Here is a 26,221-nt window from a genome sequence, read left to right as displayed (position 1 = left end):
GTCAATACAGTGATGTTCTGATTTAAGAGCAAGAGGATAAAGCAGAATATACCCTGGTCCCAGATCTGTCATGTTTTGGCGTGACAATGATTATAGGAGTTGGCAGAACAGTACAAACAGATCTGGGACCTGTCTCAACAGCAAGGAAAACAGTTTTGATCTGCCTAACGTCTGTGTTTCTCCTTTGGTGATTTCAAACAGGCTTATTCAACGGTGTGCCTAGACTGGAGACGCTTGTCTTGTCTTTTATATGTTATGTCCATACCTATTGACCCTAACTCTTGATGTGTTCTCTTCCTGCTGCCTTGGAACACAATGTGTTAACGGTTCACCTATAGTGATCTATTGTGAGTGATATGGGTACCCTACCGTTCCCCTCCATAGTACAGTCTACTGCCTTGAATTAGATCTGTTATTGTTGAAATTACTGTCCATGTCGCATGTGGCGAAGGTCAATACTGCTGCCTGCCTGCCTCCTTTCTTCATATATCATGTGGCGAAGGTCAATACTGCTGCCTGCCTGCCTCCTTTCTTCATATATCATGTGGCGAAGGTCAATACTGCTGCCTGCCTGCCTCCTTTCTTCATATATCATGTGACGAAGGTCAATACTGCAGCCTGCCTGCGTTATTCATTCATATAGCATGTGTTGAAGGTCAATACTGCTGCCTGCCTGCGTCCTTTCTTCATAAGGACACAGGACACTTTCTTCATAAGGACACAGGCAAAGGTCAATACTGCTGCCTGCCTGCGTTATTCATTCATATAGCATGTGTTGAAGCTCAATACTGCTACCTGCCTGCGTTCTTCATTCATTTCTCATTTGCACGCTTTACTCTCTGGTGAAGGAGAACATTTAACGCAGTCAAAACCCTAAGATAGAATGTACCACCCATATCTCTGGACTCAATTTCACTTGAAACAGTTACTGCAGACTACCACCAGATGTCCTCCTAACACTTCAACAATCTGGATGAGGTTAGAATGAGTCAATGGTTAGAACTCAGAAATGCTCAAAATAAATCAAAAGATACTGTGAAAGCAGCAAACATGATTGGATATTGAATATAGGATATTGACTTAGTTGTTGGCCTTTATACAACGACCTGAATGCTGATTGGTTAAAACCAGATTCCACAAGTTACCACCGGCTAAATCTATGACGTTGGAATGCCTATTCACTCTGTTCCATCTGACTGAGCAATCCACTGTCTCATCAGCCCAGCCAGACAATTTATAAACTTTTTTATATATATATATATATATATTTCTTATTTTACCTCCTTTTCTCCCCAATTTCATGGTATCCAATTGTTAGTAATTACTATCTTGTCTCATCGTTACAACTCCCGTGCGGGCTCAGGAGAGACGAAGGTTGAGGTTCCAACCCGGAAGCACCACGCTACCTTGGTTAGCGTGCACTGCGCCCGGCCCTCCACAGGAGTCGCTGGTGCGCAATGAGACAAGGATATCCCTACTGGCCAAACCCTCCCTAACCCAGACGACGCTAGGCCAATTGTGCGTTGCCCCACAGACCTCCTGGTCGCGGCCCGGCTGCGACAGAGCCTGGGCGCGAACCCAGAGTCTCTGGTGGCACAGCTAGCGCTGCGTTGTGTTGCAGTGCCCTAGACCACTGCGCCACCCAGGAGGCAACAATTTATAAACTTGATCTCTGCTATAAAAAGCATCTAGACATTATCTCACACTTTTTTTAGGCCAGTTTTTAACAGCGGAGATTTGTATAAACGTTGCTGTCTGTCTCTCAACATTGTTTCAATATTCAAATTCGATCTCCAACTGTCCCATAGTAATGAACGTGTCGGGAGTCGGGACGAGACAAACAGACAGACAGGCAGCGTTTCTCAACCAGTCTAAATCATGAATCAGCTGGCATCATTTTTATGGATATATACAAAGAAATGTCAATAGAAAACAGGTAGAACTAAACGTAGTGCAGCTAGTTTTCAGTCTTTCCAGCCTCAGTGTGAAGTGATTGTGTTAGCTGTGTTGTTGGCTAGCTCCTCTGACGAGAGAGCACATTTTCTATGCCAGGCGAAATCGCACCTCATTAGCTCATTGTCATGGATGTATCCAAATAAACGTCACTAGAAAACAGCTTAAACAAATGCAAATGCAGCTACTTTGCTGCAGTGGGTGATCTTTGCTGCAGTGAGTGATCTTTGCTGCAGTGAGTGATCTTTGCTGCAGTGAGTGATCTTTGCTGCAGTGAGTGATCTTTGCTGCAGTGAGTGATCTTTGCTGCAGTGAGTGATCTTTGCTGCAGTGAGTGATCTTTGCTGCAGTGAGTGATCTTTGTCAATGAGCGTCAACGAGCGTCAACGAGCGCCAACGAGCGTCAACGAGCGCCAACGAGCGTCAGCGAGTGTCAACGAGCGTCTGCGTAGCCAGGCGCTAAAATAGAACTTGATTCTATTTGTGACGATTGACGAGCAAGCAAGTCTCGCCTCTCCTATCTCCTCATTGGTTTTTAGGAGCATATACCCACGTGGGTGATTGAAAGATGAACTGAGGTTCACACTCCAGTCCAGTTGGTGGTGCTAATGCACCTTAAAGTTGGTTGCCAACCGCCATATAAAGTCCACAGAAGAAGAAGCCTGTAGGAGGAGAAATTGCTAGAAACGAACTACATTTACACTTTTATCTGTGGATAAATTCTCGGAGTGCATTTCAGCTAAAATAACAACCCCAATGTTTATATCCCAGGACAAATAAGCTAGCAACAGCAAGCTAAGAAGCGAAATTGCCATTAATGTTTAATGCTTTTCAACCTGTCCCCAAATGAATATAGTTGGTTCAGAGTTCATTTTGATATTTCAACCTGCGTGTCCTGATCGCGTCTGGTGTGAGTGGACAAAATCAACATACGCTCGATGGTGCACATGGACAGACGCGCGCGAGCAGTCTGGTCACCAGGCTGCATATTATACCATGTGATTTAACTGTGGTGTAACTGTGATACGGTGGATCAGTACGAGACGTATGATCCACAGTAACCCAGTCACTCACCCATCAGATGGGTACAGTAACCCAGTCACTCACCCATCAGATGGGTACAGTAACCCAGTCACTCACCCATCAGATGGGCACAGTAACCCAGTCACTCACCCATCAGATGGGTACAATAACCCAGTCACTCACCCATCAGATGGGTACAGTAACCCAGTCACTCACCCATCAGATGGGTACAATAACCCAGTCACTCACCCATCAGATGGGTACAGTAACCCAGTCACTCACCCATCAGATGGGTACAGTAACCCAGTCACTCACCCATCAGATGGGTACAGTAACCCAGTCACTCACCCATCAGATGGGCACAGTAACCCAGTCACTCACCCATCAGATGGGTACAATAACCCAGTCACTCACCCATCAGATGGGTACAGTAACCCAGTCACTCACCCATCAGATGGGCACAGTAACCCAGTCACTCACCCATCAGATGGGTACAGTAACCCAGTCACTCACCCATCAGATGGGCACAGTAACCCAGTCACTCACCCATCAGATGGGTACAATAACCCAGTCACTCACCCATCAGATGGGTACAGTAACCCAGTCACTCACCCATCAGATGGGTACAGTAACCCAGTCACTCACCCATCAGATGGGTACAGTAACCCAGTCACTCACCCATCAGATGGGTACAGTAACCCAGTCACTCACCCATCAGATGGGCACAGTAACCCAGTCACTCACCCATCAGATGGGCACAGTAACCCAGTCACTCACCTATTAGATGGGTACAGTAACCCAGTCACTCACCCATCAGATGGGTACAGTAACCCAGTCACTCACCCATCAGATGGGTACAGTAACCCAGTCACTCACCCATCAGATGGGTACAGTAACCCAGTCACTCACCCATCAGATGGGTACAGTAACCCAGTCACTCACCCATCAGATGGGTACAGTAACCCAGTCACTCACCCATCAGATGGGTACAGTAACCCAGTCACTCACCCATCAGATGGGTACAATAACCCAGTCACTCACCCATCAGATGGGTACAGTAACCCAGTCACTCACCTATTAGATGGGTACAGTAACCCAGTCACTCACCCATCAGATGGGTACAGTAACCCAGTCACTCACCCATCAGATGGGTACAGTAACCCAGTCACTCACCCATCAGATGGGTACAGTAACCCAGTCACTCACCCATCAGATGGGTACAGTAACCCAGTCACTCACCCATCAGATGGGTACAGTAACCCAGTCACTCACCCATCAGATGGGTACAGTAACCCAGTCACTCACCTATTAGATGGGTACAGTAACCCAGTCACTCACCCATCAGATGGGTACAGTAACCCAGTCACTCACCTTTTAGATGGGTACAGTAACCCAGTCACTCACCCATCAGATGGGTACAGTAACCCAGTCACTCACCTATCAGATGGGTACAGTAACCCAGTCACTCACCTTTTAGATGGGTACAGTAACCCAGTCACTCACCTATCAGATGGGTACAGTAACCCAGCCTCTCACCTATTGTATCAGATGGGTACAGTAACCCAGCCTCTCACCTATTGTATCAGATGGGTACAGTAACCCAGCCTCTCACCTATTAGATGGGTACAGTAACCCAGCCTCTCACCTATTGTATCAGATGGGTACAGTAACCCAGCCTCTCACCTATTAGATGGGTACAGTAACCCAGCCTCTCACCTATTGTATCAGATGGGTACAGTAACCCAGCCTCTCACCTATTAGATGGGTACAGTAACCCAGCCTCTCACCTATTAGATGGGTACAGTAACCCAGCCTCTCACCTATTGTATCAGATGGGTACAGTCAAGCAGTGTTCCTGACAGTCTATTTAACCTGCTGACCCTTTGATATTAACGTTTGATATTAACGATATTAGCGCCCCTCCCACGTCTCTCCCAATCCCCCCCCCCCTCACTAGGTTACAGAATAACCTTGCCTTGCCATTAACCTGCTGCCTTTCCTTCCCTTCCTCTCATCCTTCCATCTCTCCAACCGCCCAACCGTCCCATGACTGTAGCCAAGGTGTCCGTCTACAAGAGAATGACGCTGGCATGTTGTTTTGATTGCGGCCGTTCAGAGCGTGACTGCTCTCGCATGTCGGCCAATGTGCATCACCATAGTAACGCGAAGGACACCCTTCAGCGACGTGGTTTCCCTCTCTCTCCTGTCTCTCTTAATGATTGCTCGACCACTTTACGTGCCTGTAAGTTGTCAACGTGACACGTGTGTCATCCATGTGTGTGTGTGTGTGTGTGTGTGTCTGTGTGTGTGTGTGCATGGACATGCAATACAGAGTCTTTGGTTTGTTTGTTTTCTGTGTCGGTCAGAATGCATCAATAGTCTAATAGTCTAATAGTCTACATATGTGCGTTTTGTTTAGTGACTGCCGTGATTGTGGATGTTGTTGATTGATGTTGGAGATCAGTGTTATGATGATGTTGGTTATCCTGTTGCATCTTTGTCCTGCTCCTAGTTGTCTTCTAGAGCATGCTATGTTCGTCTGGAATGTGTTTTAATGCTGTTTTGGTTATCCTTTAGTAAGTGACACATGATTTCCCGTTTTATAGTTGGTTATTTAGTGGGTTTAAATACTTTAAATAGACGAAATACTGTTTATTGACCAAATTCTATATTTCTGTTAATGTTACAATGTTTTTTCGTGGACAAAATACCAATTCTGCTTGGCTTTATTATTTGTAATGTTCAGAATCTAATGTTATTGTCGTAGGGTTTCATACTACTGTAGCCCATGTGTTACCAACCGTAGGACTTTTACATTTCTTTACTAGTGACCTTAATCACCCTCCCTCAATTACAGTAGATGCTTGCAGATTCAAGGGGTTGTAAAGACAACACAGTTTGTCAAGAAACAAGTCCCTACAGACAGAAATACAGACATGGAGCCGGGGGGGGGGCTTTAGTCTCAGATAACTAAGGCATTTTGTATCTCCTCTGAGTGCGTCGGAGCATGACGTCATCAACCCACACTGTTGCGTGGCATGGGAAGAGCAGAATATGCAATGTGTTGGTAATGTTGTTAATGTTGTTGTTAAATAATGTTTAATAAGATCAAAAGCGGATAGTCTAGTCTCTCTGGGGGTCTGTCCTCTCCCCTCAGCTGCAGTCTTCCAGCTAGGGCTGTTGTGGATGTGACTAGCTGGCTAGCCGTAGTCTGGCTGCATGGCTAAGTTAGCAGAGAATACTCCAGAGTCGCTGTCTACACGGAGTGCTTAACGCTGAGAGCAGGGCCTCATGCGGGCTGACATGAAAATTATGTTTGCATTTTCATTTTGAGAGTGTTACCAGTTGTCATGAAACTCAGGGTGACAGTTCCTAACCCCCAGGCCTCCCAGAGCCCCCTCTCCCCTCCTCTCCCTCTCTCGCTCACTCTCGCTTCATCTCTCTCTCCATTTCTCTCTCTCTCCCACTCCATCTCTCTCTCCATTTCTCTCTCTCTCTCACTATCACTCTCTCCATTTCTCTCTCTCTCCCGCTCCATCGCTCTCCCCATCTCTCTCTCTCTCTCTCTTCTTCGGGTGGTAGGTAGCGTAGCGGTAACCAGTAACTGGGCCAGTAACCAAAAGGTTGCTGGTTAGACTCCCCTGGGCGGCAAGGTGAAACAATCTGCCATTCCTCCCTTGTGCAATTCAGGTAACCGTCAACAACTGCTCCTTAGGTGCTGTGGACGTCGATTAAGGCTGTCCCCCTACACCTCTCTGATTCAGAGGGGTTGGGTTAAATGTGAAAGACACTTTTCGGTTCACTGCATTCAGAACTGACTAGGTGTCCCTCTTTTCATTCTCTTGTTGTGGGACAGATCCTAGCCTGTTAGTTCTGTGCCGGCCAATCGCAGGCAACAGATGCCAGGACCAGCACGCTCCATGGTTGAACATGTCCCCTCACTGTCCTGCCATTAGCTAAAAAACCTGAGCTTTATGTTGTACTCTACAGGGGTCTAATAGGTAAGGTATTGATGAATATGTTGGACTCTACAGGGGTCCAATAGGTAAGGTATTGATGAATATGTTGGACTCTACAGGGGTCCAATAGGTAAGGTATTGATGAATATGTTGGACTCTACAGGGGTCCAATAGGTAAGGTATTGATGAATATGTTGGACTCTACAGGGGTCCAATAGGTAAGGTATTGATGAATATGTTGGACTCTACAGGGGTCCAATAGGTAAGGTATTGATGAATATGTTGGACTCTACAGGGGTCCAATAGGTAAGGTATTGATGAATATGTTGGACTCTACAGGGGTCCAATAGGTAAGGTATTGATGAATATATGTTGGACTCTACAGGGGTCCAATAGGTAAGGTATTGATGAATATGTTGGACTCTACAGGGGTCTAATAGGTAAGGTATTGATGAATATGTTGGACTCTACAGGGGTCCAATAGGTAAGGTATTGATGAATATGTTGGACTCTACAGGGGTCCAATAGGTAAGGTATTGATGAATATGTTGGACTCTACAGGGGTCCAAAAGGTGACATACAGAAAGTAAATCATGTGGAATCTGGGATACTCTTTTTCATGGAGAGTAGGGAAACCTACTCCCCAAAACCTTTCCTTTGTAAATATCCTGTTCTATATATAGGTCTCCGTCATGATGTATGAGGTACTGTATGTGTCAGTAACAATAAGGTTTATCATGTTAAGTTAATTAACCATTCATAATTTCAGCTCCCTGACCAAGGAAGTATCACAGTCTGACTTCATTATTAAACCTTTGTGGGGGGGCTCATCTCCTAACGTCTTGGGGATCTGGAAACATTTTGAATACTGAAGTCAATCTGGTGAGATCTGGCTGAGCTGACGGCATCACTGCAAGTCATTGAAACATCCTTATGTTTTACTAACCAATCGTTATTTTCCATTGCTTGGTCCATTTTGTCTTCAAGGCACACCTCAGTTCAGAAGTGCCTTAAAGAGATTGAACCCAACAGCAGCTTTATAACTGACATTATAACCTTCCGTTATACCCTGTATTATCAGGCCATATAATTTGCTCTCATTGCAACAACCCTGTAACTTTTCATTGTCTTTGCATCTTTCTCAGCAAAAAATAACTATAACGGATATATCAAATCAAGTAAGTTTTGATTTCCATGTATGTTTTTGTTATTACATTTGTTTCTTAACGTCGTTAACCCTCCTCTCAGTCCCCTGTCCCTGCCTACATCTTTCTGACTGTGTCTATCTAACTCTCCATATTTTCCTGTTTGCTCGTCAGCAGGTTTGGGGTCATTTCAGTTAAATAATTATTTCAGGAAGTAAACTGAATTTCCAATTCCAGTTTTCCTAAATTTCTTTGAGAAAAAAAATCCAATTGGAATTTCTGTTTACTTCCTGAATTGACAGAATTGGAATATAATTGACCTCAACCCAGCTCGCCAGTTGCTGTGTCTCACTGCTCAATAATCCCACATCCTCCACCCACTGACGTTGAAAAAGACACGGTCTATTACTGGACTGGTCTGTGTGTCTTTAGGAGGGAGGTTAGTGTCTGTCTGGTGTTGCCCTGTGACAGAAAATACTGTCATGGCTGTAATGGTACGTGAGGCAAATTAACTACGTATGTCTTTCATGATAACTTTACATTTTTATAACACAGAACGACATGTGTTTTTCAGTTTTATCCCAAAACGTTATGTTTCAGTAAGTATTAGTTTTAATTTGAGCAGTAGATGGTGCTACTGCTCTAAGGTAGTGAATCTCTGGATATTAGTGCTAAGATCACTGCACTGTAGAGTAAAGCGGTGTAGTTCTCAGATAACAGTTATGTCTGGTGAATCTCAAGAGAACCTGGAATCAAACGGCTACCAAAACCAATCAAACAGGTATCAAAACCAATCAAACGGCTATCAAAACCAATCAAACTGATACCAAAACCAATCAAACAGGTACCACCAAAACCAATCAAACAGGTACCAAAACCAATCAAACAGCTATCAAAACCAATCAAACAGGTACCAAAACCAATCAAACGGGTACCAAAACCAATCAAACGGCTATCAAAACCAATCAAACGTCTATCAAAACCAATCAAACGTCTATCAAAACCAATCAAACGGGTACCAAAACCAATCAAACAGCTATCAAAACCAATCAAACGGGTACCAAAACCAATCAAACGGCTATCAAAACCAATCAAACAGCTATCAAAACCAATCAAACGGGTACCAAAACCAATCAAACGGCTATCAAAACCAATCAAACGTCTATCAAAACCAATCAAACGTCTATCAAAACCAATCAAACGTCTATCAAAACCAATCAAACGGGTACCAAAACCAATCAAACAGCTATCAAAACCAATCAAACGGGTACCAAAACCAATCAAACAGCTATCAAAACCAATCAAACGGGTACCAAAACCAATCAAACGGCTATCAAAACCAATCAAACAGCTATCAAAACCAATCAAACGGGTACCAAAACCAATCAAACGGCTATCAAAACCAATCAAACGGATACCAAAACCAATCAAACAGGTACCACCAAAACCAATCAAACAGGTACCAAAACCAATCAAACGGGTACCAAAACCAATCAAACAGCTATCAAAACCAATCAAACAGCTATCAAAACCAATCAAACGGGTACCAAAACCAATCAAACGGCTATCAAAACCAATCAAACGGGTACCAAAACCAATCAAACAGGTACCACCAAAACCAATCAAACAGGTACCACCAAAACCAATCAAACAGGTACCAAAACCAATCAAACAGGTACCAAAACCAATCAAACAGCTATCAAAACCAATCAAACGGCTATCAAAACCAATCAAACAGGTACCAAAACCAATCAAACGGCTATCAAAACCAATCAAACAGGTACCAAAACCAATCAAACGGGTACCAAAACCAATCAAACGGCTATCAAAACCAATCAAACGGCTATCAAAACCAATCAAACGGCTATCAAAACCAATCAAACGGGTACCAAAACCAATCAAACGGCTATCAAAACCAATCAAACGGCTATCAAAACCAATCAAACGGCTATCAAAACCAATCAAACGGCTATCAAAACCAATCAAACGGCTATCAAAACCAATCAAACAGGTACCAAAACCAATCAAACGGCTATCAAAACCAATCAAACGGCTATCAAAACCAATCAAACAGGTACCAAAACCAATCAAACGGGTATCAAAACCAATCAAACAGGTACCAAAACCAATCAAACGGCTATCAAAACCAATCAAACGGCTATCAAAACCAATCAAACGGCTATCAAAACCAATCAAACGTCTATCAAAACCAATCAAACGGCTATCAAAACCAATCAAACGTCTATCAAAACCAATCAAACGGCTATCAAAACCAATCAAACAGGTACCAAAACCAATCAAACGGCTATCAAAACCAATCAAACGGGTACCAAAACCAATCAAACAGCTATCAAAACCAATCAAACGGGTACCAAAACCAATCAAACGGCTATCAAAACCAATCAAACGGATACCAAAACCAATCAAACAGGTACCACCAAAACCAATCAAACAGGTACCAAAACCAATCAAACGGGTACCAAAACCAATCAAACAGCTATCAAAACCAATCAAACAGCTATCAAAACCAATCAAACGGGTACCAAAACCAATCAAACGGCTATCAAAACCAATCAAACGGGTACCAAAACCAATCAAACAGGTACCACCAAAACCAATCAAACAGCTATCAAAACCAATCAAACATGTACCAAAACCAATCAAACAGGTACCAAAACCAATCAAACAGCTATCAAAACCAATCAAACGGCTATCAAAACCAATCAAACAGGTACCAAAACCAATCAAACGGCTATCAAAACCAATCAAACAGGTACCAAAACCAATCAAACGGGTACCAAAACCAATCAAACGGCTATCAAAACCAATCAAACGGCTATCAAAACCAATCAAACGGCTATCAAAACCAATCAAACGGGTACCAAAACCAATCAAACGGCTATCAAAACCAATCAAACGGCTATCAAAACCAATCAAACGCAATCAAACGGCTATCAAAACCAATCAAACGGCTATCAAAACCAATCAAACAGGTACCAAAACCAATCAAACGGCTATCAAAACCAATCAAACAGGTACCAAAACCAATCAAACGGGTATCAAAACCAATCAAACAGGTACCAAAACCAATCAAAAGGCTATCAAAACCAATCAAACGGCTATCAAAACCAATCAAACGGCTATCAAAACCAATCAAACGTCTATCAAAACCAATCAAACGGCTATCAAAACCAATCAAACGTATCAAAACCAATCATCAAAACCAATCAAACGGCTATCAAAACCAATCAAACAGGTACCAAAACCAATCAAACGGCTATCAAAACCAATCAAACGGGTACCAAAACCAATCAAACAGCTATCAAAACCAATCAAACGGGTACCAAAACCAATCAAACGGCTATCAAAACCAATCAAACGGGTACCAAAACCAATCAAACAGCTATCAAAACCAATCAAACGGGTACCAAAACCAATCAAACGGCTATCAAAACCAATCAAACGGTTATCAAAACCAATCAAACGCTATCAAAACCAATCAAACGGCTATCAAAACCAATCAAACGGGTACCAAAACCAATCAAACGGCTATCAAAACCAATCAAACAGGTACCAAAACCAATCAAACGGCTATCAAAACCAATCAAACGGCTATCAAAACCAATCAAACGGCTATCAAAACCAATCAAACAGGTACCAAAACCAATCAAACGGCTATCAAAACCAATCAAACAGGTACCAAAACCAATCAAACGGCTATCAAAACCAATCACCCGAATAAGGTACCAAAACCCAATCAAAACCAATCGCTATCAAAACCAATCAAACGGCTATCAAAACCAATCACCCGAATAAGCTAGTGGATCACACTATTCACTTGTTTAGATTAATTGTTTTAGATTGACAATGACAAAACATAATTATTGAGCGTTATTCTCTCCGATTTCACAATTCATTCCAAGTAGTGGATGACGAGACAACGTTACTAAAGACCATCTAGAGTAGAGGGTCTTAGAAAGTCAGGACATCTGCCACAATGTGTTGTCCCTGCTGTAAAGCCACAATGTGTTGTCCCTGCTGTAAAGCCACAATGTGTTGTCCCTGCTGTAAAGCCACAATGTGTTGTCCCTGCTGTAAAGCCACAATGTGTTGTCCCTGCTGTAAAGCCACAATGTGTTGTCCCTGCTGTAAAGCCACAATGTGTTGTCCCTGCTGTAAAGCCACAATGTGTTTGACGTGGGACAGATGAGTGTGCAGGAGGTTTAGAGCCAGAACGGTAATGTGTTGTCCCTGCTGACCGTTTAAATAATCATCTCTATACAAATTGGCTTCTGATCCCAGCTAGCTTTGGGAGAAGTGGAAAGATATTTTCTTTCTCCTGAGGGTATTGTCAGATTTGTTTGTCATAATAAATAAAAAAAAAAGTATATTTTTAACACTAGGAAACTAGATCAGTCAAAACTAAATAAACACATTTATTTTGCAGCTTTGATTAGGGATTCAAAATATTCTGTTTATTAGATTTGTTGTGATAAAATATGTTAAGTTCCTCCCTTTCAGGTGTCTGTTGCGATTATTCTCATAGTAGAATAGTTAGAACAATCAAACACCTGAAAGCCCTGCTGTTGATTAATTCATGTTTATTATGAATATCAAAGTAAATGTCATATCTAACATTTTCATTTTAAGAGTCTACTTCTAGTGGTTTTAAGTGGTGTTTAATAAGAATGAGTGTCTTAATTATTGAACTATTCATATTTTTATGCCATAAAGAATGATCCCCGACTTAAAATAATGGTGAATGACACATCTGCAAAATACAATTCCCGCTGATAGTCGGTCCATTATAAAGTCAGTCGAATTCAACCCCACAGCACCTAATTTACAGACAGTATAGACTATCAGTATAGACTGTATAGACTATCAGTATAGACTGTATAGACTACCAGTATAGACTGTATAGACTATCAGTATAGACTGTATAGACTATCAGTATAGACTGTATAGACTATCAGTATAGACTGTATAGACTATCAGTATAGACTGTATAGACTATCAGTATAGACTGTATAGACTATCAGTATAGACTGTATAGACTATCAGTATAGACTGTATAGACTATCAGTATAGACTGTATAGACTATCAGTATAGACTGTATAGACTATCAGTATAGACTGTATAGACTACCAGTATAGACTGTATAGACTATCCGTATAGACTGTATAGACTATCAGTATGGACTGTATAGACTATCAGTATAGACTGTATAGACTATCAGTATAGACTGTATAGACTATCAGTATAGACTGTATAGACTACCAGTATAGACTGTATAGACTATCAGTATAGACTGTATAGACTATCAGTATAGACTGTATAGACTATCAGTATAGACTGTATAGACTACCAGTATAGACTGTTAGACTATCAGTATAGACTGTATAGACTATCAGTATAGACTGTATAGACTATCAGTATAGACTGTATAGACTACCAGTATAGACTGTATAGACTATCAGTATAGACTGTATAGACTACCAGTATAGACTGTATAGACTACCAGTATAGACTGTATAGACTACCAGTATAGACTGTATAGACTATCAGTATAGACTGTATAGACTACCAGTATAGACTGTATAGACTATCAGTATAGACTGTATAGACTATCAGTATAGACTGTATAGACTATAATCTATGGTTCTTCTCTAGTGCTGATTTTCATTCTTCTCTGTCCGACAGTTAAAGACGACCCCTTTATCAAAAGGTCAACCTATCAGAACCAGTCTATTCGGGGCTCCAGAGTGGGGCAACGGTCTAAGGTCTCAGTGCTAGTGGCGTCACTACAGACCCTGGTTCGATTCCAGGTTGTATCACAACCCGCCATGATTGGGAGTCCCATAGGGCGGCGCACAATTGGCCCAGCGTCATCCGGGTTAGGGTTTGGCCCGGGGCTGGCCGTCTTTCTAAATAAGAATTTGTTCTTAACTGACTTGGCTAATTAAATGAATGTAAACAAATAAAAAATAATTGCACTACAACTCCACAACCAACGCAGCCCACCATAAAGCAGCAACAGTAGAGTAGTATTGCCCATGTCTGGGTCAATTCCCCTAGTCAACAACTGTAAAGGAAGCCTGCAGTCTTCCAGGCCCTCAGTGTTAATGTATAGCCTCCAAGAGCTGGCCCAGGGGGGCTGGCAGCAGATGCCAGCAGGCTGCTAGATAAATACAGATACCAGCCCAGTCACTCCAGTAACACCACACTGTACATGTTCAGAACCCTACTTGTGGTGCCATGCAGCACGACGTGGCTAGTTTGGCCCCTGCTCACCACTAGATAAATACAGATACCAGCCCAGTCACTCCAGTAACACCACACTGTACATGTTCAGAACCCTACTTGTGGTGCCATGCAGCACGACGTGGCTAGTTTGGCCCCTGCTCACCACTAGATAACAACACACAACGTGTTCTGTTTTAGACTGTAGCTGAGTGGAGTAGATGCAAGCCCCCTCGGGTTGAACCTCAATGATACTAGCTAACATCACAACACTGAGGCTGCTGCTAGGCTGGAGTAGAGCACTGGGGTTGTAAGCCCTCTTGAGGTCTGGTGTAGCTAGGCTTTACTACGCCCTGCTCGACACTACCACAACGCATGTGACTGAGGCAGAGGCTGTACTGCTGGGGTGGAGTGGTTGCACGTGTAACATTCCTTGCTAATGACCCAGTGTGTGCAGCTGTCAGCTGGGAACGACTAAATATTGAACACACTGACTGAGGAATCTCCAGCCACTCCACCTTTGCTTCACTACTGTCTCCATTATACTGTCATAGATAAACAGCCCGGCAGCATTGCGATTGGAGGTTAGCCCATCTGAGGACCAGGATATTTTTTTGTAATTTTTGTTGTTGTTGCTTACTACCTCCTTTTCTCCTCAATTTCATGGTATCCAATTGGTAGTTACAGTCTTGTCTCATCGCTGCAACTCCCGTACGTACTCAGGAGAGGGCGAAGGTCGAAAGCCGTGCGTCCTCCGAAGAACAACCCAACCAAGCCGTACTGCTTCTTGACACAATGCCCATTTAACCCGGAAGCCAGCCGCACCAAGGTGTCGGAGGAAACACCGTACACCTGGCGACTGTGTCAGCGCGCACTGCGCCCGGCCCGCCACAGGAGTCGCTAGATGTCAACCTGCTGTTTTTATTTCATTTTCACTGTACTGGCACTGAGGAGCTGTTCTTTCTGCTTTCTCTTCACGTGTAGAAATGTGATATCAGCTAGCGTAAAGAATTAGCCTGATTCATTTTCCCCGCGAAGAGAAGAGCCCTGGGTCGGTGTAGTTTCATGTAGTGGTAAAGACAATGTCCAAGGGGCAGCTGAGCTGTGAATAAATCATAGTGGCACTCAGACCAATCTAATTACACGAGCCAAGGGCATCGGCAGTCAGTGTCATTAGGCCCTGAGAAGAGAGAGGAAACTAAAGACCAGCCATCTCCGATGCATTCAGACTTTGGAACAAAGGGCCCATATTTATGATGTCACCTCTGTGATATTTATGCTTTATTATCTTAATTAGATGAACGTTCTGAGAGATTTGCATAGCCAGCAGTAGAAGCATCTCAAAGGAACTGCCTGGTGTTCTGAGATTTCTATGAAATATGACCTATAAAATAGTTTTCCTTACAAAAATTGTTAAACTGGTATGTTAAAAACAGCTTTTCTTTGTTGGAATGGTGTGGGCATACCCCATCAACAGAATGGTGTGGGGCGTACCCCATCAACAGAATGGTGTGGGGCGTACCCCATCAACAGAATGGTGTGGGGCGTACTCCATCAACAGAATGGTGTGGGCGTACCCCATCAACAGAATGGTGTGGGTCGTACCCCAACAACAGAATGGTGTGGGTCGTACCCCAACAACAGAATGGTGTGGGTCGTACCCCAACAACAGAATGGTGTGGGTCGTACCCCAACAACAGAATGGTGTGGGTCGTACCCCATCAACAGAATGGTGTGGGCATACCCCATCAACAGAATGGTGTGGGGCGTACTCCATCAACAGAATGGTGTGGGCGTACCCCATCAACAGAATGGTGTGGGGCGTACTCCATCAACAGAATGGTGTGGGCGTACCCCATCAACAGAATGGTGTGGGTCGTACCCCAACAACAGAATGGTGTGGGTCGTACCCCAACAACAGAATGGTGTGGGTCGTGGTGTGGGTCGTACCCCAACAACAGAATGGTGTGGGTCGTACCCCAACAACAGAATGGTGTGGGCGTACCCCAACAACAGAATGGTGTGGGTCGTACCCCAACAACAGAATGGTGTGGGCGTACCCCATCAACAGAATGGTGTGGGGCGTACTCCATCAACAGAATGGTGTGGGCGTACCCCATCAACAGAATGGTGTGGGTCGTACCCCAACAACAGAATGGTGTGGGTCGTACCCCAACAACAGAATGGTGTGGGTCGTACCCCAACAACAGAATGGTGTGGGTCGTACCCCAACAACAGAATGGTGTGGGTCGTACCCCAACAACAGAATGGTGTGGGCGTACCCCAACAACAGAATGGTGTGGGTCGTACCCCAACAACAGAATGGTGTGGGTCGTACCCCAACAACAGAATGGTGTGGGCGTACCCCAACAACAGAATGGTGTGGGTCGTACCCCAACAACAGAATGGTGTGGGCGTACGCCATCAACAGAATGGTGTGGGGCGTACCCCAACAACAGAATGGTGTGGGCGTACCCCAACAACAGAATGGTGTGGGTCGTACCCCAACAACAGAATGGTGTGGGCGTACGCCATCAACAGAATGGTGTGGGCCTATAGCTTTCATAAAAAATAAAGTAGAGTGCTGATTATCCCGCTCATCTTCCTCTAGACAGTTGATTGGTCAGCTCATCCACCTCAGAGAGAGGACATCATGTTCTATGAGGAAATAGCATGCCTTTTTAAAACGATCTGTTTGAGATACAAGTTTGAGATGGGATTATTGAAGTGGTTTTTTTTGTCTCCTATCCATGCTTTGACCACAAATACACTTAAAGAGTCAACAAGATTATTTGCATATAAGTTAACAGAGAATGAACTTTTACAAGTGATTTTCCCTGGGCAGTTCTTTTATGTTGCTCATGTAAAGATTTAATAGGACATGGACATATGTCTACTGAATTAGCATACCTACTGGGGTTAATGCATGTGTCACAGTCAGTCACACACTCCTAGTGATACTTATTCCAAGGGGTTGATTCCATTGTGCATTTTTAAACTAGAACGATTCAGAAATGGCTTGAGGATGATTACAATTTATATACAAAACATGAACGGATATATACAGTATCAAGCTATAAATGGAAAAGTATCATTTGTAAATGCCATTAAAATGTGGGCTTGGATTTTAGTGTGATGTTAAAATACTGGGGCGGCAGGTAGCCTAGTGGTTAGTGTGTTGGGCCAGTAACCGAAAAGGTTGCTAGATCGAATCCCAGAGCTGACAAAATAAAAAATCTGTAGTGGGTTAACTCCCTGAACAAGGCAGTTAACCCACTGTTCCTAGGCCGTCATTGTTAATAAGAATTTGTTCTTGCCTAATAAAATAGAAACTGTGTTGTTGTCATATCATATTATACACACAGTATGTAGGATACTGTAAGATATTCAATAAGTCAGATTTACAGTAAGTCCATTTTATAATAAGTCAGATTTACAGTAAATCCATTTTATAATAAGTCAGATTTACAGTAAATCAATGGTATATTAAATGAGAAGCATGATGGTGATGGCATGTTGAATCATTATGTTTAAACTAATGCAGACGATGTTCACATGCATTTCTATTGAGTTGCATTTGGGGGATTTGTCAGGTCGTACTGTATCATGCATTACATCCGTCCCGTCCTTTCCCCTTCCTCGCCCTCATCCTGTTCCTCTAGTCTCTTGTTCCTCTAGTCTCTTGTTCCTCTAGTCTCTTGTTCCTCTAGTCTCTTGTTCCTCTAGTCTCTTGTTCCTCTAGTCTCTTGTTCCTCTAGTCTCCTGTTCCTCTAGTCTCCTGTTCCTCTAGTCTCTTGTTCCTCTAGTCTCCTGTTCCTCTAGTCTCCTGTTCCTCTAGTCTCCTGTTCCTCTAGTCTCCTGTTCCTCTAGTCTCCTGTTCCTCTAGTCTCCTGTTGCTCTAGTCTCCTGTTCCTCTAATCTCCAGTTCCTCTAGTCTCCTGTTCCTCTAGTCTCTTGTTCCTCTAGTCTCTTGTTCCTCTAGTCTCTTGTTCCTCTAGTCTCTTGTTCCTCTAGTCTCCTGTTCCTCTAGTCTCCTGTTCCTCTAGTCTCCTGTTCCTCTAGTCTCTTGTTCCTCTAGTCAACTGTTCCTCTAGTCTCCTGTTCCTCTAGTCTCTTGTTCCTCTAGTCTCTTGTTCCTCTAGTCTCCTGTTCCTCTAGTCTCCTGTTCCTCTAGTCTCCTGTTCCTCTAGTCTCCTGTTCCTCTAGTCTCCTGTTCCTCTAGTCTCCTGTTCCTCTAGTCTCTTGTTCCTCTAGTCTCCTGTTCCTCTAGTCTCCTGTTCCTCTAGTCTCCTGTTCCTCTAGTCTCCTGTTCCTCTAGTCTCCTGTTCCTCTTGTTCCTCTAGTCTCCTGTTCCTCTAGTCTCCTGTTCCTCTAGTCTCCTGTTCCTCTAGTCTCCTGTTCCTCTAGTCTCCTGTTCCTCTAGTCTCCTGTTCCTCTAGTCTCCTGTCTCCTGTTCCTCTAGTCTCCTGTTCCTCTAGTCTCCTGTTCCTCTAGTCTCTTGTTCCTCTAGTCTCCTGTTCCTCTAGTCTCCTGTGCCTCTAGTCTCTTGTTCCTGATTCTAACTTGTCTTGCCTCTTTTGCTTTGGGACCTTCTCTGACTTTTGAACCGATTGTCCTGTGTTGTCTTGGTGTACTAACTTACAGTAAAATGTATAAGACTTCCTGTATGTGATCTCACCTCCTTGGCTTCTCCCACTCTCGCCTGTTATTGCAGTGGAAGAAGAGCAGCAGTCAGCTGTTTCACCTAAAAAGAAACAAGGCAATGGAAACACGAGGAACTCACCCAACGGTTCACCAAAAATGACGAGGTAAGACAACAGCTTCAAGAGAACACTATCTATCAGTACTGTTCCGTTAGTGTTTCTTTATATGTGCCCGGATTCAGGATCGTAGGCGTTTGACGCTCTTTTCTACTTCACAGTAGGGCCGTTAAAAAAATATATATATATTTGTATTGCAGAAATGCCTTCTTGAACATGGAAACTTTCGTATGCATTGATTACAGACTGGTCTGGGATTTGTTAATACTGTATGAATTTCGTAAAAATTATTATGAGCCTAGTTTAGCCAAGGAGAAAGCACTGAGCTATGTAGGGAGAAAGGCAGGATCCCTGATTGGCTGAGATAATGGAGGGGGATAATAGAGACACTACTTCCTGGAGGACGATACCATGCTGACTCATTTGTTTATTCTTAAGGAGATGAGTGGGGCTTAATTAAGAGGGTGTGAACGATGCTGACTCAAGTAATTTTTTTCTCCTACTTGTCTCCAAATTGGGAGAACAAGTTTATCAAATTTACAAGATGCATAACTTTCCCATGTTCCCCCCCAACTGCAGTGAATGATATACCATTTTGATTTAATCAGACGAAGACCTTTTCATGTTGTAGCTGAACCGGACGCTAACGGACCACAAGCTTCACTTTCTTTTTCTTCTTAAATCCAAGTCTGCAAAATTTGACACAGGATCACCTTCCTGAATTCAGTCACAAGTCGTAACTTCCTTGATGATACACATTACACAGAATAAGAACGAGAGCGAGACAGAGAACTCTCTGAAGCTGAAACATTTCTACGCTGTCAATTTGTCAGCTGTTAAAAAGACAAGACATAAGCTTCAATATTTATTTCATGAGAGAGACAGACCGATCATGAGAAGCGGTTTGAGTAATACTCTAGCTTTAAGGCCTCAACTGTCACCCCTCCCAGTCCCATCCACATGTACTGGACCTTTAAACATCAGTGACACTAATGACAGCACCAACCAATCAGAGAGACTCCTGTGGCTCTATCGCCCCCGGCAACTCTATTGTAGATCCCTTTGAGTTCTATTTTTGGTTTACAAGACCACGTATGATATGCCTCATCGCCATCCAAACTGAAAATCAAATGCTACCTTGCTTTTATCTTGTCCCATAGAATTAATTGAGTGTTTATTGATTTTGACGGGTGATAGGAACTGCTATTCAACACGAGGCCATTAGAAGGAATAGAAGAGACATTATCATTCAAGGGGAAAGGTAATAGACAAACCAGATCAGAGGGAAGTCACATAGCAGAGTATGGAACAACTGTAAAACTCTATGCATAAAATATGATTGAATTCTACTGTACATTGCTATTGTATATACTTTGTGTAAAAGCAAGTTGTAATTGAACGTACCTCGACGCTAGTTAAGATAATACTACAGTCCTACAGTTACCAACAAACATTTGTTCACCTGCTTACATGAGGAAAATCATCTTTGTACAGTAACTAAACCGCGTCCCTGTTCGCCACGTCATTTATGCAGGTTTTCTTTGATCTGTTTGACTGGTAAAATTTATTTGGAGGCATTTGGCCTCGTCTGATTTGCTTCAAAGTGAATGTCAGAGCTGTACAGTAGCGCTTTCGGAGGTTTCCCTGGCTCCTGGAAAGGTAGTCGAAGCTCTGGGGATCTTTTAATACTATTCAGACTTTTCATGTTATAGCCCTGAGCTAAATGGACGCTAACGCACCACAGTGTGTATGTACAGTGTTTATTTTGTTTACTGCGGCACTGTGTGTCTAAGACTATTTTTACCCTCTGGATATTAAAGTTCATCCTATCCTATCATACTCTGCTGTTAGCCATGCTAATAGTGCTGGGTATACAGGTGGACCTAATCTAATACAGTATACTGATCTGATCTAGTACTGTATACTGATCTGTCCTAATACTGTATAACGATCTGATCTAATACTGTATACTGATCTGTCCTAATACTGTATAACGATCTGATCTAGTACTGTATACTGATCTGTCCTAATACTGTATAACGATCTGATCTAGTACTGTATACTCTGATCTGTACTGTATACTATCTGTCCTAATACTGTATACCGATCTGATCTAGTACTGTATACTGATCTGTCCTAATACTGTATACTCTGATCTAGTACTGTATACTGATCTGTCCTAATACTGTATACCGATCTGATCTAGTACTGTATACTGATCTGTCCTAATACTGTATACTGATCTGTCCTAATACTGTATAACGATCGGATCTAATACTGTATACTGATTTGATCTAATACTTTATACCGACCTGATCTAATACTGTTTTACTGATCTGATCTAATACTGTATACAGGTGAATCTGATCTAATACTGTATACAGGTGGATCTGATCTAATACTGTATATATGTGAATCTGATTCTAATAGAGTATACTGATCTGATCTAATACTGTATACAGGTGGATCTGATCTAATACTGTATACTGACCTAATCTTTCATGAAATACTAAGGTGCATGGTCTGGCTGCCTGCACTGTGAACTCGAAGAAGCGATTGTTTGCAGTAGCCTAAGGGATACTTTATTTCTACAAGCTGATAGAAAAAACATCTGGTTACGTATACCATGTGTTTTCTACAGGACCTGGGGGCCCCACGGCCCTTGTAAATAAGTAATGATCAACAGATTGGCTGTGGGTTTTTTGAAAGGCATGCCTTTGTCAGTTTGTATGATGGGGGGTTCAAAGCCATTGCCTGATTCCATTGCCTGCTGGAGCGGAGCAGGGGGGGGTGAATGCTCGTTCACAGCTAGGAGCTACAGTGCCCTCACTAAAGGGAATGCTGGAAGAGCCCATTTAAAATGCCCAGCTTCTAGCAGAGTTTCCACTCAGTTGAGCTGTCAACTCCTATGTTCTAAAATGCATGGATTTTATATGCTACTGATGTTTTATCTTTCATGTTGAAAGTGAATCTAAAATCCATCCATCACAGTGATAAATCTACAATGTACAGTAGCTAGTCAGAATAAATATTTACTAATTCGAATTTAAAAAATAAAATAAAACATTTATTTTTATTTGGATCTGAGACCCATGTCATTCAGAACAATTTCAACTCCACTCAATCTACGTAGTGAAAATAATGAAACACACAGACTACAGTACGTGTTGATGAAAGCAATATAAAAATAAAAAATAAAAAAATCTGTATTGTCACATACACCAGATAGGTGCAGTGAAATGTGTTGTTTTACAGGGTCAGCCATCGTCGTACGACGCCCCTGGAGTAAATTAGGCTTAAGTGCCTTGCTCAAGGGCACATCAAAAAAAATTCACCTTGTCGGCTGGGATATTGAAACCAGCGACCTTTCAGTTACTGGCCTAATGCTCTAACCGCTAGGCTACCTGCCTCCTGGTTAAAAAAAGGAAGTTAAAACACACTTTGGAAACACCTTTATGAAGACAAAAACTATAGAAATTATCCCTGGAAGTAGAGTCAGTAGAATCAGCTGTAGAGATATTATATATATGTTCTGTGTCCCAAATAGAACCCTCTTTCCTACATAGTGCACTTGGTTTTGATCAAACGTAGGGAATAGGGTGCTATTTGAGAAAAGGACACGGCGATATAGCCTGATGACGGCAGAGAGAGAGAATGTGACGTGTCACTGAAGTAGTGACATCTACCCCCTCCTTGGTGATTTCCTCCTGGCTGAGACGAACTCTATTTCCACAGAGTCCCTTATGGGTCACGAGACAAAGTCACACAGCGTTAGCTCGCACTCGTCCGCACCGTGACACACGTCATGTCGGGAACAGTGCAGCTGAGGCGAGCGGCGGTGTAGGGTTGGACAGTGACTACGTCCCAAATGGCGCCATATTCCCGACCGTAGTGAATTACTAATAACCAGATGGACCCTTGGTCAAAAAGGTAATGCACTACATAACGAATAGAGTTCCATTTGGGACTCACGGCGTCTGAGACTGTGAGAGATAGCTATCTTGGCAGACATAGTCTGTGCCTCGCTCACCAGTAATGGCGGGGAACGCTGATTGAAGTGACAGGCCTCCACTGAGTGAGTGGTGAAACATGCTTGGTAATGAAATATGGGTGGGTGGGGGGTAAAAACACTAAATGTTTTCAATAAACACCTGTTCTGCTAAATTAAAATAAAAAAACACTAAATGTTTTCACTCTTATATTAACACCTGTTCTGCTCTTCCTCTCACCTTCCTACAGAGCATTAAAATAAAAAAACACTAAATGTTTTCACTCTTATATTAACACCTGTTCTGCTCTTCCTCTCACCTTCCTACAGAGCATTAAAATAAAAACCACTAAATGTTTTAAAGTTGTAAATAACAACGTGCTCTTGATTGGTCAAATAAAGGTGCTCCAGCTGATGATTTTTATTAGAGTATTGAGACCTCTCGAAGTGTAAGAGATATTAAAGCCAAACGTTAATATATATTTGATATGCAGTAATATTTAAACACATTACCCTAGAAGTCAACCTGCTTGCACCAATCCCTTGCAATTACAGTAACGTACAAACCCTGCCTCCCCCTCAATGATTTGAATGAATGAATTCAAACATGAATTAATGAATTGCAATCACAGAAAATAGATTACAGTAAGTGTAGTGGTATCGTAAAACTGATCACGGTAACATACTGTAGTGTAAATTTACAGGATCATACTGGCAGCAGATTTGCCAGTATATTAATGTTATTGTAATAATATAGAACTGTTTTTCTTAGTATAAAACATTATACAGCATCCCTGCTGTAAAGCAAAATTACAGTATTTATGTGGCAACTTTGCTGTGAATTTACAAGGGAAAGTTTTACAGTGAAGGCAACTACTGGACCAATTGCTAAAATATATGTTGATAAGCCAATGTAAGTGGTTCTTTGTGATGATCAACCATTGTGAGCGCAAGGCCAATTTCGTAAAATGTATTATCCTAAAATGTTATTTTTTTTCATTTATTTAACCTTTATTTGACCAGGAAAAGCCCATCGAGACCCAGAGTCTCTTTTTCAAGGGAGACCTGGCCAAGAAGGCAGCAACAATCAATACATTACAGAATGAAAACATACAACAACATGGTCCATCCTAAAGAAAAGTATTTACAATTCCTCTGTAGACTATTCCATTCAGTAGCACTAACATATCTAGATGAAGCAGGGATTGTAGACTATTCCATTCAGTAGCACTAACATATCTTAAAATTGTAGACTATTCCATTCAGTAGCACTAACATATCTAGATGAACCATGGATTGTAGACTATTCCATTCAGTAGCACTAACATATCTAGATGAAGCAGGGATTGTAGACTATTCCATTCAGTAGCACTAACATATCTAGATGAAGCAGGGATTGTAGACTATTCCATTCAGTAGCACTAACATATCTAGATGAAGCAGGGATTGTAGACTATTCCATTCAGTAGCACTAACATATCTAGATGAAGCAGGGATTGTAGACTATTCCATTCAGTAGCACTAACATATCTAGATGAAGCAGGGATTGTAGACTATTCCATTCAGTAGCACTAACATATCTAGATGAAGCAGGGATTGTAGACTATTCCATTCAGTAGCACTAACATATCTAGATGAAGCAGGATTGTAGACTATTCCATTCAGTAGCACTAACATATCTAGATGAAGCAGGGATTGTAGACTATTCCATTCAGTAGCACTAACATATCTAGATGAAGCAGGGATTGTAGACTATTCCATTCAGTAGCACTAACATATCTAGATGAAGCAGGGATTGTAGACTATTCCATTCAGTTAACACATCTAGATGAAGCAGGGATTGTAGACTATTCCATTCAGTAGCACTAACATCTAGATGAAGCAGGGATTGTAGACTATTCCATTCAGTAGCACTAACATATCTAGATGAAGCAGGGATTGTAGACTATTCCATTCAGCACTAACACATCTAGATGAAGCACTATTCCACATATAACTAGATGAAGCAGAGATTGTAGACTATTCCATTCAGTAGCACTAACATATCTAGATGAAGCAGGGATTGTAGACTATTCCATTCAGTAGCACTAACATATCTAGATGAAGCAGGGATTGTAGACTATTCCATTCAGTAGCACTAACATATCTAGATGAAGCAGGGATTGTAGACTATTCCATTCAGTAGCACTAACATATCTAGATGAAGCAGGGATTGTAGACTATTCCATTCAGTAGCACTAACATATCTAGATGAAGCAGGGATTGTAGACTATTCCATTCAGTAGCACTAACATATCTAGATGAAGCAGGGATTGTAGACTATTCCATTCAGTAGCACTAACATATCTAGATGAAGCAGGGATTGTAGACTATTCCATTCAGTAGCACTAACATATCTAGATGAAGCAGGGATTGTAGACTATTCCATGCTTCTGATGCACAAGACGAGAAGGCAGTCTGGCCTAATACTGTAAATGTCCTGGGGACTTTAAGTAGCAACCACCTAGCAGACTGGGTATGGTAACTGCTGGTAGTGAAGGAGACCAGACTACAGAGGGGCTTTGTAGATGAACACATACGTATCTTTCTGCGCATATAAAGTGAGGTCCAACCTACCATTTGGTACAATGTGCAATGGTGGGGCGGGTGAGAGACTTGGCAATTGTAATGAAGCACATGAATGCATGATAAACAGAGTCCAGTCTCTGTAAGACAGAGGAGGCTGCATGATAAACATTGTCCAGTCTCTGTAAGACAGAGGAGGTTGCATGATAAACAGAGTCCAGTCTCTGTAAGACAGAGGAGGCTGCATGATTAACAGAGTCCAGTCTCTGTAAGACAGAAGAGGTTGCATGAATATAAAACAAGTCACCATAATCAATAACAGAGAGAAAAGTGGCCTGAACAAGCTTATTTCTAGCCATAAGAGGGAAGCAAGCCTCATTACAAAAATAAATGTTTAACATACACTATATATACAAGCGTATGTGGACACCTCTTCAAATGAGAGGATTTGGCTATTTCAGCCACAACAGGCGTATACAATTGAGCACACAGCCATGCAATCTGCATAGACAAAAAAATGGCAGTAGAATGGCCTTTCTGAAGAGCTCAGTGACATTCAACGTGGCACCGTCATAGGCTGCCAT

The 26,221-nt window shown here is 42.3% G+C and overlaps 1 protein-coding gene across 8 annotated transcripts in view; it reads left to right on the top strand.

Moving 5' to 3' along the window:
- Nucleotides 1-26,221, top strand: part of LOC115119800 (calcium-activated potassium channel subunit alpha-1a-like) — a 238,410-nt gene that overhangs the window by 174,244 nt on the left and 37,945 nt on the right. For 7 of the 8 annotated variants that reach the window (XM_065002678.1, XM_065002679.1, XM_065002677.1 and 4 more), the window contains 2 exons: nucleotides 8,081-8,113; nucleotides 19,039-19,132. In XM_065002678.1, coding sequence (XP_064858750.1) covers nucleotides 8,081-8,113; nucleotides 19,039-19,132 — 127 coding nt within the window. The remainder of the gene's footprint in view (nucleotides 1-8,080; nucleotides 8,114-19,038; nucleotides 19,133-26,221) is intronic. The other variant, XM_065002683.1, reaches the window with a different exon arrangement.

Source organism: Oncorhynchus nerka, linkage group LG16 (assembly GCF_034236695.1).
Source record: "Oncorhynchus nerka isolate Pitt River linkage group LG16, Oner_Uvic_2.0, whole genome shotgun sequence".
Taxonomy (NCBI): domain Eukaryota; kingdom Metazoa; phylum Chordata; class Actinopteri; order Salmoniformes; family Salmonidae; genus Oncorhynchus; species Oncorhynchus nerka.
Note: the sequence above shows the minus strand (reverse complement) of the source record. Positions and strands in the feature narration are given on the sequence as shown.